At 39.7% G+C, this 12,224-nt stretch overlaps 1 protein-coding gene across 1 annotated transcript; it reads left to right on the plus strand.

Annotated features, from left to right (window-relative positions):
* Positions 1-333: 333 nt before the first annotated feature.
* Positions 334-11,836, plus strand: CCN3 (cellular communication network factor 3). Its single transcript, XM_049772884.1, has 4 exons — positions 334-613; positions 1,666-1,914; positions 4,197-4,408; positions 10,267-11,836. The coding sequence occupies exons 1-4, from the start codon at positions 334-336 to the stop codon at positions 10,561-10,563; spliced, it is 1,038 nt and encodes a 345-aa protein (XP_049628841.1). The 3' UTR covers positions 10,564-11,836.
* Positions 11,837-12,224: the final 388 nt, after the last annotated feature.

The following is a 12,224-nucleotide window of genomic DNA, read 5'->3' on the forward strand; positions in this document are numbered from 1 at the left end:
CTGAGCGCGCTATAAAACCTGAGCTGGTGGCGCCCGGAGGAGGCGAGCGAGCGTGACCCGCTCTGCAGGGAGAGAGAGAAGAGAGAGAGAGAAAGTTCGAACCTCGCTCGCATTTTTGCACCAAGGCCTGAGCATGCTGAGTGCCAAAAGCATGCGCCTCCGCCTGCCTGCGCAGTGCCTCTGCCTGGCCTGGCTGCTCCTCTACCTCCCGGGACAGGTAGGACGCACTCCAGCCGCGTCCCCGGATTGCATTGCGCTGGAGTGATGGTGGGGTGCGGGGACTGGGAAGAAAGGGGAGATTTGTTCGTTCCCCCCGCCTCACTCCACCTTTAGATGGTCCCTACCAGAAGTTGGCTCGCTTTGCTCCTTTCTTGTCTCGCCCGCGCCCAGGTTGCTGGCACTGAGCGCTGTGCCACTCCGTGTCCGGCCTCGTGCCCAGAGAAGCCGGTCTGCGCGCCCGGGGTGAACGTGGCGAAGGACCACTGCTCCTGCTGTTTGGTGTGCGCCCGCCAGCGCGGCGAGAGCTGCTCCGACCTGTCGCCGTGCCAGGCGGGCAGCGGCCTCTTCTGCGACCGCAGCGCCGACCCCAGCAACAGAACTGGCATCTGCATGGGTAATGCCATTTCTTCCCTGGTGCCTGAACAAAGTCCCCTTCACTTCAAAACGCTGGCGGCCGGAGTTGCCCCCTTCTTGCCTACCCAATGTCCCCTGCCTCTTTCCCAGAAGGTGACAACCATGATCATAGTTGATGGTGGTGATAAAAATGATGATGATAGTGATGATAGACATACAAGAGGAATGCTTGTGAGATGTGTAGTGCTGTGCCACACGTAGTTGGAGGGCACATGGGCGATGGGGAGACGAGAAAGGAGAGGAAACCTGTCCCAGCTAGAGCCAGATGCATGCACCAGTCGCCTGGGGAGACTGAGAAGGAAGCAGTGAAGAATTGAAGAGTCGGGGAAGTCCTTGCCCAGGGCTGCAGGGTGATGGAAATACAGAGTTCCCTAGGCATAGTCCAACAGGCTTGTTTTCACACCTGTTACTGTCTCATAAAACCAAAGCCATTGAGTCTACTCAAGACTCAATGACCCTTTGTGACCCGTGTCTGGGCGGGAATTCAAACAAAATGCACACTTAACAAATCCAGGTTTCATGTCTACTTCGTTGGAAGATGCCTTTCTCTGAGCAGTGAAGAATCACTGGCCTGGAATTTCAAGGAATCCTAATTAATACCTCTCCCCACTTCCCAATTCCTTCAGTAAACGTAACCGTGCTCAATAGGAAATGCACTTTGCATGTAATTTTCCTATAAGTTTCTGGTGTAGAAAAACCTAAGGAGGTTCCTGCTGGGTGATTTCACCGTAGTGGAAAACAGTCGGGTCTCTGGGCTTTTTCCTCCCAGCTGGAAACCTCTGTCTATATCCATCAAGTGAGTGGAAGAAATGAAATATCTTGCAGGTGACCTTTTGCTCTGTGACACCTCCTGAGTTTCTTTAGAGCTTCTGGAGATGGATAAGGAACCATGAGGTCTCTAAAAGGAAAAAGAATAGTTTAGATTTGGAGCAAATCCTAAAAAGCTTTTATTCCAATGTATGGTGTTGTTCTTTGTTTCTTGATTTTTTTTTCCCCTTTCCCTTTCTCTGTTCTGCTTCCTGCATATTCTAGCGGTAGTAGGAGATAACTGTGTGTTTGCTGGGATCATTTATCAAAGTGGAGTGACCTTCCAGCCAAACTGCCAATTTCAATGTACCTGCCAAGATGGGCAGGTGGCCTGCGTGCCCCGCTGTGACGAGGATGTGCTAATGCCCGGCCCAGAATGCCCAGTTCCAAGAAAAATCAAAGTACCTGGGGAATGCTGTGAAAAGTGGGTCTGTGACTCCAATGAAACTTTACCAGATTTCCTCACTCTTCCAGGTGAGAATCCAGGCTATATGAGTTTGAGCACGACAAGGTTAGTGGCAAACAAAAAGCGAGAGTCTGGGAATCTGCCATGGGAAAATATTTTTAGACTGGTCATTCACCTGTAGATTCCAGATTACTTCCTGAGATCACACATATCCTATGGTTGAATCCTAACCAAGTTATTAAAATCAAGGCACAATTTCTCGTGAATAGACTCTACTGTGAACATAGAACCTTTTGAACAAGGACACTGTTTTATGAACTCAGTGTTTATAATTTAGTTCATTCTACTGAGACTTTTTTTACCTCAAGGAGGTAGAATTTTGAAAGTGATTCTTTTCTGGATTTTGCCAGCTCTCAAGAGCCTCTGTATTTTCAAACCCAGCCTCCCTAAAGAAATAGATACAGGGGCCGGAGCGGTTGTCTTGTCAGCTAGCCTAGGACGGACCGCTGTTCCGTCCCCTGGCATCCCATATGGTCTCCCCAAGCCAGGAGCTATTTCTGAGCACATAGCCAGGAGTAACCCCTGAATGCCAACAGGTGTGCCCCCCAAAGAAAATAAGGAAGGAAGGAAGAGAGGGAGGGAGGGAGGAGGAAGGGAGAGAAAGAGGAAGGGAGGGAAGGAGGGAGAGAGAAAGAAATAGATACAGTGTCAGAGAAATAGAGAAATGTCCTTTTCAGGTGCTTGGTGCCTTTGTTTCCCTTTTCTCTTTATTTTAAAGAAAATCATTTGTTTGTTTTGTTTGGGGACCAGACTTAACCGTGCTCGGGGCTTACTCATGGCTCTGCAATCAGGGATCATTCCAGGTGTTTTTTGGGGGTTCTGGGAATCTGTACCTAGCTGGCCACAACTAGCAAGGCAAGTCAGTGCCTTACTTATTATATTATTGCTCTGGCCCTAAAGTAAATCAATTTTTAAAAGGAAAATGTGAGGCTAGAGAAATAGTATATTTGTCTTTCCTGTGGCCAATGCTGGTTCTATTTCTGGCATACTGTATGGTTCCCCAACATGCCCAAGAGTGAATCTTGAGCACAGAGACAGGAGTAGTCCCTGAACACTACTATGTGTACTTTGCCCCTCAAAAAATCCCAAAAGTTAAAGACTTACATTCAAAAATTAAGAGTCACTAGAGAGGGGCTGGCATGGTGGCGCTAGAGGTAAGGTGTCTGACTTGCCAGCACTAGCCTAGGACGGACCACGGTTTGATCCCCGGCATCCCGTGTGGTCCCCAAGCCAAGGGCAACTTTTGAGCACATAGTCAGGAGTAACCCCTGATCGTCACTGGGTGAGGCCCAAAAAAAAAAAAAAAAGAGTCACTAGAGAATATATAAAAGCTAATTGTTATCTAAATTCTTGATAATAGATGTAAAGATACGATATGTTTCTTCTGTGATGGGTGTCTTAATACTATATGCAGAGGGTGGATTTTTGTGGGGTTTAGGGTTTTTTGGGTGATTTTGTTTTGTTGGGAGGTGTTCTGGGGAATTTTTTGTTTTCTTAATTTGGTTGCTTTGAGTTTTTGGTTTTTTTATTTTATTTTTAGGTTATCTCCAGCAATATTCTAAGGACTGTATATGCTAGAGATCAGACTTGAGACTCCCATATGCAAAGCATGTGTCCTTTGTGCTCTCTCCTCAGTCCTACAGAGTTTATTTTTGCTTGAATCCATAATATAAGCCTTTTATTACAGATTGGAAGAAATAACCTATCAGTCATAAAAATTAAGTATTGAAATACAACTTTTTATCATTAAAATCCAGGGCTCATTACTTCATCACCCAACACATTCTACAACTCAGGCACAGAGTAGCTTTCATCAATATGTTGACTTTGTTGTTTCTACTAAATTCAATTAAAATCCACATGCTGAGAGCCACTTGCTTTAACATTAAGCTGACCTGGGTTTGATTCTGGTATATGGTCTCCTAATCACTACCAGCAGTGATCCCTAAGCAAAAACTCAGAAGTAAGCCTTGTGCACAGCTGAATGTGGTTTCTGCCTCCCAGTACCACCACAAAAAGTATCACATGTTGAATTGTTGTGGATACTCTGCTATTCTTCTAAGTGTCTTCAGAATAATTCGACAAAGAACAAAAGTTGCACAAAAATTCTTGAAATCCTACAAAATACCAGGCATGATGCTTCATTTTGAGACTTTTAGAGCTTCTGTTCTTTTTCTTGGGAGCACCTAACTTTAATAGGTACAAAATAGAATGAGACCTTCCTAATGAGAAGATAAAGGACCATCTACTAATCTCTGCTCTTTACTCATTATTTTCTCTTTATATACAGCCTACAGGTCAGAAGCCACTGTTGGAGTAGTCTCTGATTCAAGTGTAAACTGCATTGAACAGACCACAGAGTGGAGTGCATGTTCGAAAAGCTGTGGCATGGGTATCTCCACTCGGGTCACCAACAAGAATCAACAGTGTGAGATGGTAAAGCAGATTCGGCTCTGCATGGTAAGACCTTGTGGACAAGAACACAGACAACCCAAAGTCAAGGTAAGAACAGTGACGAAGACAACCCTCACAAAAGAGGCATTTCCTGTTTCATTGGAGACTTCGCTTCTCAAAATTATTGTGAGCCTAGTAAACCTAGAGATCAACTCCAACTCCTAGTTAAGCCCTTAGAACAGGGGTCTCAAACTCGCGGCCCATGGGCCATTTGCAGTCCTCTGTATGACATTTTGTGGCCTGCGGCCAGCCTTCAAATATCGCAGTATTAGCGATTATTCACTTACCGAATAATCGCAATAAAATCGCTTTAGAAAGAAAAAATCGCATTAAACATTTGCATACCCCGAGCAGTTACTTTCAGGGTATGCAAATGTTTAATGCGATTTTTTTGCAATTTTTTTCTTACTAATGCGATGTTTTATTGAGAATATTTGGTAAGCGAATAATTGCGAATACATTGCACCTAGTATAGACATCATTTCCTCTGTCCCTTGCATTATCGGAGGCCTAAGGGAGAGAAGTTTATTACAGAATTAGATTTTGTCATACCTTCATCATGACTTCATCAAAGCCTGCAGTGAAGAGAAAGATTGATGACGAGCACAGACAATTTCAGGAAAAGTGGGAGATGCAGTATTTGTTGAGCACAGGGGCATCCCACATGTCTTATTTGTTCAGAGAAAGTTGCAATGCACAAGGAATACAACTTGAAACGCCACTATTCAACTAAACATGCTGAGGAATGTACAAAATATAAAGGAAATGAGAGAGCCAAGTGGGTTGCCAGTCTTAAAGCATGTCTAATGAGGCAACAAGATTTCTTCAAGAAAGCAACCAAAGAGAATGTTGCATCAGTTGAAGCTAGTTACATGGTTAGTGAGATGATTGCTAAGGCAAGGAAACCATTCACAGAAGGAGAGTTTGTTCAAAAAAAATGCATGTTACAGGCTGCAAGTATTACCTGTCTAGAAAAGAAAGGTCAGTTTAGCAAAATCAGCCTTTCTGCCAACACTGTGGCAGAGCGCATTTTTGACATGTCAAGTGACATTTATCATCAACTGTGTGAGAAAGCCAAATGTTTTGATGCATACTCAGTTGCTCTTGATGAGGGCACAGATATAACAGACACTGCTCAGCTCACAATTTATGTCCATGGTATTGATTGCAATTTTGAATTGATAGAGGAGCTGCTCACAATAATTCCAATGCATGGCCAGACCACCGCTAATGAGATATTTTGGCATTTGTGTGATGCCATTGAGAATGCAGGTTTGCCATGAAAGAGGTTTGTTGGAATAATAACCGATGGAGCGCCATCGATGACAAGGAGGAAAAATGGACTGGTGCCACTTGTTCAAAAAATACTTGAAAAGGAGGGTGTAGAGAAGTCCATTGCTCTTCACTGCATTATCCATCAACAGGCCCTTTGCAGTAAATGCTTGCCATGTGACAATATAATATCTGTTGTGAAATACATCAACCAAATCAGATCCAGGGGCTTAAAGCACAGGAGGTTTTGTGCATTTTTAGAGGAAATGAAGTCAGAATATGGAGATGTGCTCTATTTCACTGAGGTACATTGGCTCAGCAGGGGAAATGTCCTGAAAAGAATTTTTGAGTTGAGAGAAGATGTGAAAGCCTTCATGGAGAAGGATGGAAATGCTGTTTTTGAGTTGAGTGATCACAAATGGCTCCTGGACTTAGCTTTTCTTGTTGACATCACACATAAGCTGAATGTACTAAACAAGATGTTACAAGGCCTGGAGCAGCTTATCAGTGCTGCCTATGACAGCATGAGAACATTCTCCACAAAACTTATATTATGGAAATCCCAGCTCTCTCAGACAAACCTTTGCCATTTCCCAGCATGCAAGGAACTTGTGGATGCAGGCGTACCATTCAGTGGTGAGAAATATGTTGATGCTCTTTTTAAGCTAGAGAAGGAATTTGATCACAGATTTACAGACTTCAAAAAGCACAGAGCCACTTTCCAAATTTTTGTGGACCCCTTTTACTTTGATGTGCAAGATGCCCCTCCTGTGCTTCAAATGGAGCTCATTGACCTGCAATGCAGCTCTTATCTCAAAGCCAAGTTCAGGGAGATTAGTGGAAAAGCAGACATGCATGGGCAATTTTTGAGAGAATTGCCCTCCAGCTTCCCTGAGCTTTCCTGAATGTTCAAGCACACCATGTGCCTTTTTGTGAGCACATATTTGTGTGAAAAGTTATTCTCCACATTGAACTTCAATATGTCAAAGTACAGGTCTAGACTTAATGATGATCATCTTCAAGCCATACTGAGGGTCTCAACTGCTTCCTCTCTAAAGCCAAATGTGGTTCAGATTTGTGAGAAGAAGTGCTATCAAGTCTCTCGCAGCAAGGAATAGGCAAAAGATGCCATGTTTAGAAGAACTGTTTATGATCTTCACTCAATGTTCTATTCATGTTCAGAAGAAATAATTAAAAACTGTTAATAATGATGTTTGAGGACTTTTCTTTTGGTGAAATCCCTTATGCGGCCCTGCCTCACCCCGACTTTGCCTCCTGCAGCCCTCAGGTAAATAGAGTTTGAGACCCCTGCCTTAGAAAAAGCTGTAAATTCCTAAAGTGTGTGCCTTTACTTCTTCCTTTTTTCCTTCCATCCTTCCTTCCTTCCTTTCTTCCTTCCTTCCGTTCTTCCTTTCTTTCTTCTTTTCCTTCTTATTGTTTTTTGGGGGTTTGGGCCACAACTGGTGGCACTCAGGGGCTACTCCTGGCTCTATGCACAGAAATCGCTCCTGGCTCAGAGGACCATAATGGGATGCCAGGAGATGAACCATGGTCATGCGAGGTAAACACCCTACCACTATGCCAATGCTCCAGCTCCTCTTTAATATATTTTAAAATATCCCAGGCAACTCATAGCAGGGTCCATACTTAAAGACACTAGGACCATAACTATATTAATTTATCCTGTTGAGAACAGTTTAGCAAATCTCATTTAATTCCCAGAAACTAGAAATAGCTACGCAGTTGTTAAGCATAGTTAATTTGTGAAATGTCAACATTGATCACAGTTTTCTAGGCCCCTGAATTTCAGTCTAAAGGAAGCAAAAAAGTAGGAATCATATTTGCCTTTATAGACTCTTCTGGCCCCACCTAACTGACATTGTGCACTAGACAACTGTTGATAAATCATAAACACATAAATGAATATATGAGAATTTATATTTATAAACTTTTAAAAAGTTAGTAGGCATAGTACATTTCCCAGTATAAGACAGTAACTGCCAAATAAAATAGCACATCTTTCCTTTTATTTCTGAAATTATATCAACATGTGAGTCCTGAGTGAAAGATTTACAGCTCAAAAGTGCTGACTGATTTATAATGACCTTGCATGCCTTACTACTAGAGGCCTAGTTTAGACTAAAGCAATACAACCCAAATTGAACTCTTCTATGAACACTTGTGCATACTTAAGGCCAAATTAAAACTGTTTGATCAATGACACATACTTAAATCAAAAGCCATGTTATCTAATGTTTAAGGTTGTAATTCAGGCAGCAGACAAACTTGGCTCTCAATGCTGACTTCCCATTGGAACTAACCATGAGATTGCCAGCAGTGTTCTTAATCTCTAGGTCTCAAATCCTTCTCTTGTATCAAGGCACTATTGATTCTTTCAACCTTAAAGTCATCATGAGGGTTAAACAACAAATTTGCATCTTCTGGGTATAGATTGCTCTGTAAATATTAGGCAACATTACATAGAGTTTCAATTTATTGCTAAAATAGGAATCTGTATTGATTCAATCAGGTACATGACTACTGAGTTATATGGCTTTTTGAGGTCCATCCTGTCCGTTTTTCCCACCAATTTAGAAAGAACACTTAGAAATACATTATTCCCATACTCATTCTATAAGTCAAATCACCCCCCCACTTAAAGAAAAATTTAATATATATATTGTAATCAATCATACAGGTCACCTACAAAACGTTTTTCACTATATTGTTCCTTTCCCCTCTGTCTTCATTTATCTAGTTTTCTCTTTTTCTCTCATATCTTTGTCTCTCTCACCATTCACACTCATATATAAACACATACAAACATTGCACATGTACATGCACATGCATTATCACTTACACATATACATAATGACCTCACATTGTTGCATATATGTTGAACAATACATTTTAAGCATAAGTATAAAAAAGGAAGTAACAAGAAGTTTTTGGGTTTTTTCTCATAATAACATTTTTATTTAAGCACTATGATTATAAACATGTTTGTAGTTGAGATTCAGTTATAGAAAAGAACTCCCCCATTTGGGTATTTTTTAAGTATTTTAAGTATAAGTTTTTATATTATAAGTATAATATATAATTATAATGATCATATAATTATATATAAATATATTATGTTATATAATATATGATTATAATATAATATAAGTTTTTAAGTATTTTAAAGGACAAAGTAGTAACTTGTTTAAATAAAGCATTTTCATGTTATACCCCTGAAAATTTTTTCTTTTCTTTTATCATTTTTCTATCATTCACTCTTGTAAATTGGTTGGACCCAGTTTAATATTAAGATGTCTTATATATCAAGATTTTTTATTGAATGTTGATACATATTTCACAAATATTTGAGAAAAATAGCATCTAGAGAAATACTAATATTATAGTTATTACTTGTATTACCAAGAATGAGATGATATGCCTCGTGGAATCCAAACTAAGAGTATATTATGTAGGAATGTGCTAGAAAAATATATTATTGGGGCCCATATCTACTAGGTGTATTAAAATATGAGAGCCATTGGTTTAAGGGAGACCTAAGTCTTGTCCATCTATAAGTTACAAACTGCACTTAAAAGATGAAGAATTGTAAGTGAGAAATAAAAATATATATTTAAGGGGCCTGCTGCATGCAGCCAACCTGGGTTTGAGCCCAGCATCCCATAGGGTCCCCTGAATCTACTGGAAGTGATCCTTGAGTGCAGATATGGAGTAAGTCCTAAATACAGTCAGGTGTGGCACAAAACCAAAAATAAATGAGGGAGAAAGGGAGAGAGTTCCTTATTGAATTGTTCATAGTGAGGTCCCTATACAACCACTACTAAAGGAACATTGAATAAAAAATTTTAATAAAAAGTATTTAGTTTTTGCCTTGATGGGAAATAACCTCAAATATCATTGTCTTAAAATTTCCTGAGATTATAATAAAATAGAGGAACTTTGCATTAAATAAATTCAATTAGCTAGTTGTTTTCTGATCTTTTTAGGCCTTTGTGATTCCATTATTTCATCTATAAACTTGGGCAATTTTCCCTATGTAAATAATTGTTCTGTGTATGAGTCAATGTTATTGTTTGACTTCACATCTGAAAAATGATTGAAACATTAGTAAGTTCCCAAAGATGCCATATTTTGCCCTTTCTCTTTATAACACCTAAAAACTCCTTTGGCTAAACACAATGAACAATGTTTATTATAGTAACTTGGACAAAAATTAAGTTTCTCTATTGTACATAAGCTTTACCTTTATTTATTTCTCAAGTCACAAGTGTTTGAGTACATTTAGGTCCAGTTTCCACATTTCAAGGCTGAAGGAATATGAATATAAAGAGTAATAAATAACTGTCAATGTCTGAAGGACAAAAAATTTTCCAAGAATTCTTTGGCTAATGAATTGCCAAATAGAAATTTATTTACAAAGCCATCCCAAGCATCCAGGTACTCCAGTGAAGCAAATTCTACTGTTTGATTGTGTTGCCCAACAAAATTAATGTCCTGTAGGCAAAGAAGGCCGTGGGTATATGGGTGGCAGCAAGTAAGTTATTTCCTACCTCAGGTATTGATTGCTTGGATGAGCAATGGCCCCTCCATACCTGCTTTATTTTGTTCTTTCTCAGAAGGGCAAAAAGTGTCTTCGCACCATGAAGCCCCCCAATGCCATCCACCTACATTTTGACAACTGCACAAGCCTGGACACCTACAAACCCAGGTTTTGTGGTATGTGCAGTGATGGTCGCTGCTGTACTCCCCACAACACCAGAACCATGTCTGTGGACTTCGAATGCTTCCCAGGACAGTTCATCAGGAAACCAGTGATGCTGATCCGGACCTGCACATGCCACTCCAACTGTCCTCAGAACAACGAAGCCTTTATCCAAGACTTGAGGCCAAACACTCACAGAGGGGGAATATAATGGATTCCTCAAGAAGCCAACTCCAATGAAGCATGACCACCACTGAATGAATATACCAGATAATGAACTATCTGTATTTTACCCCTGAGTTTTATGTCTTTTCTGTGGTCATGGGAGGTCAGTTATATCTGTCTTTTTCTTTAATGAAAGATCAGTTGACTATAAACTTTGAATCAAAGTAAGCTCATGATATGACTTTGGGTTGACTTAGTTTTCTGTAGTATTTGCTACAAATGAAGATTTCTATAGTTTTAAGAAATCTGATAATAGATCTGACATTGTAGACTTTATTATGTTGCATTCAGCATTTTATATATTGATGCAATTACATGAAAATATACTGTAAGAAATGACACAGTTTGAAGTCCGGAATCATACTTAACCTATCTTTTATATCACATATTGAAGTTTGGCTGGAGAATTCTCTTGAGTTCTGTTTTCGAGTAGGCTCAACTCTGAAATGTCAAGTCCCAGGTTTGAAGGAACATCTTCTACATGAAGTTCAGAGACTCTTGGTTTTCTGTTAGTTGTATCTATAATAGGGAACATGCTATAACTACATTAATGAAATATTTGTTAATTACCTGAACATTTCAAGTTCCATTTGAAGTAAACCAACTCCTTTCCAACAGAAAGAAGCTAATAGAAAACTCCCATGGATATAGATATGCCTGGGCCTGCTCAGCGCTGATAGATCAACTTGAGGCTAATGGGACTCACTTGTGTTTGTTTATTTTTAAATTCAGAAGAAGCAGAGCACAATAGCACTGAGCCTCTTATTTTACTTGTAATAAAACTGCGGCTAAAAACCCTGACTACAACCTTTCATGATTTTCAAATGTGCTTAAAATAAATTCTGGAAAAGAAAAACAGAAGAGCTCTGGGGATCAGAGATTGAATATATGCTTCATGCATCTGAGGCCTTGATTAAAATCACTGTCACTGTGCACACACAGTTCCCCCTCTCCCTGCAAAAAAAAAAAAATCAACAACTATGGTGACAGGGTCCCACAAACTTTATGGTGTTTAGAGTTATTGTAGATATTTCCAAAACTTATCCCAGTATCATATTATGCAAACTCATCCACAAAATGCATGTATATACTTGCATGTATCAGATTGGTGGGTTACAAGATAGTTGACAAACTTAAATGTATACATTCTTCTAATGTCATCAGACACTCTCCACCTTTCTTCTGAAAAGTATTTATATAAATTATGTAAAAATTTCCATACTTGTTAGACATCACTAAATAAATGTTATCTTTGTCAATGCTGTGCTTTTGGTACTGTTTTTCTGCTTATAAATTATTTAAATATACATAAAGTTTAGGAAGTAAATGAAACCCCAACAATAAGCAGCATCAAATTGGTATTTTTAGTCAAATAACTTCATTTTAGTAGGAGGAAAATGGAGGACAGCTCACAATGAATTGATGTTGACTGCCAAGATCTTGAATGTTTATCACACACTATAGTCTCAAATCAGCATCTTGAGCCCTCATAATTTTCTTTTCTAAATTGTCCTTTCTGATTCAAATTAATTTTATGAATGTAATATTTTAATAGAGTAGGAGTACATAATTATAACTCAGCTCCTATATACTACATTAAGTTTCATCAAAAAGTAGTCCAATTCCTTCCTATGCAATTCACCCTAT

Source organism: Suncus etruscus, chromosome 5 (assembly GCF_024139225.1).
Source record: "Suncus etruscus isolate mSunEtr1 chromosome 5, mSunEtr1.pri.cur, whole genome shotgun sequence".
Taxonomy (NCBI): domain Eukaryota; kingdom Metazoa; phylum Chordata; class Mammalia; order Eulipotyphla; family Soricidae; genus Suncus; species Suncus etruscus.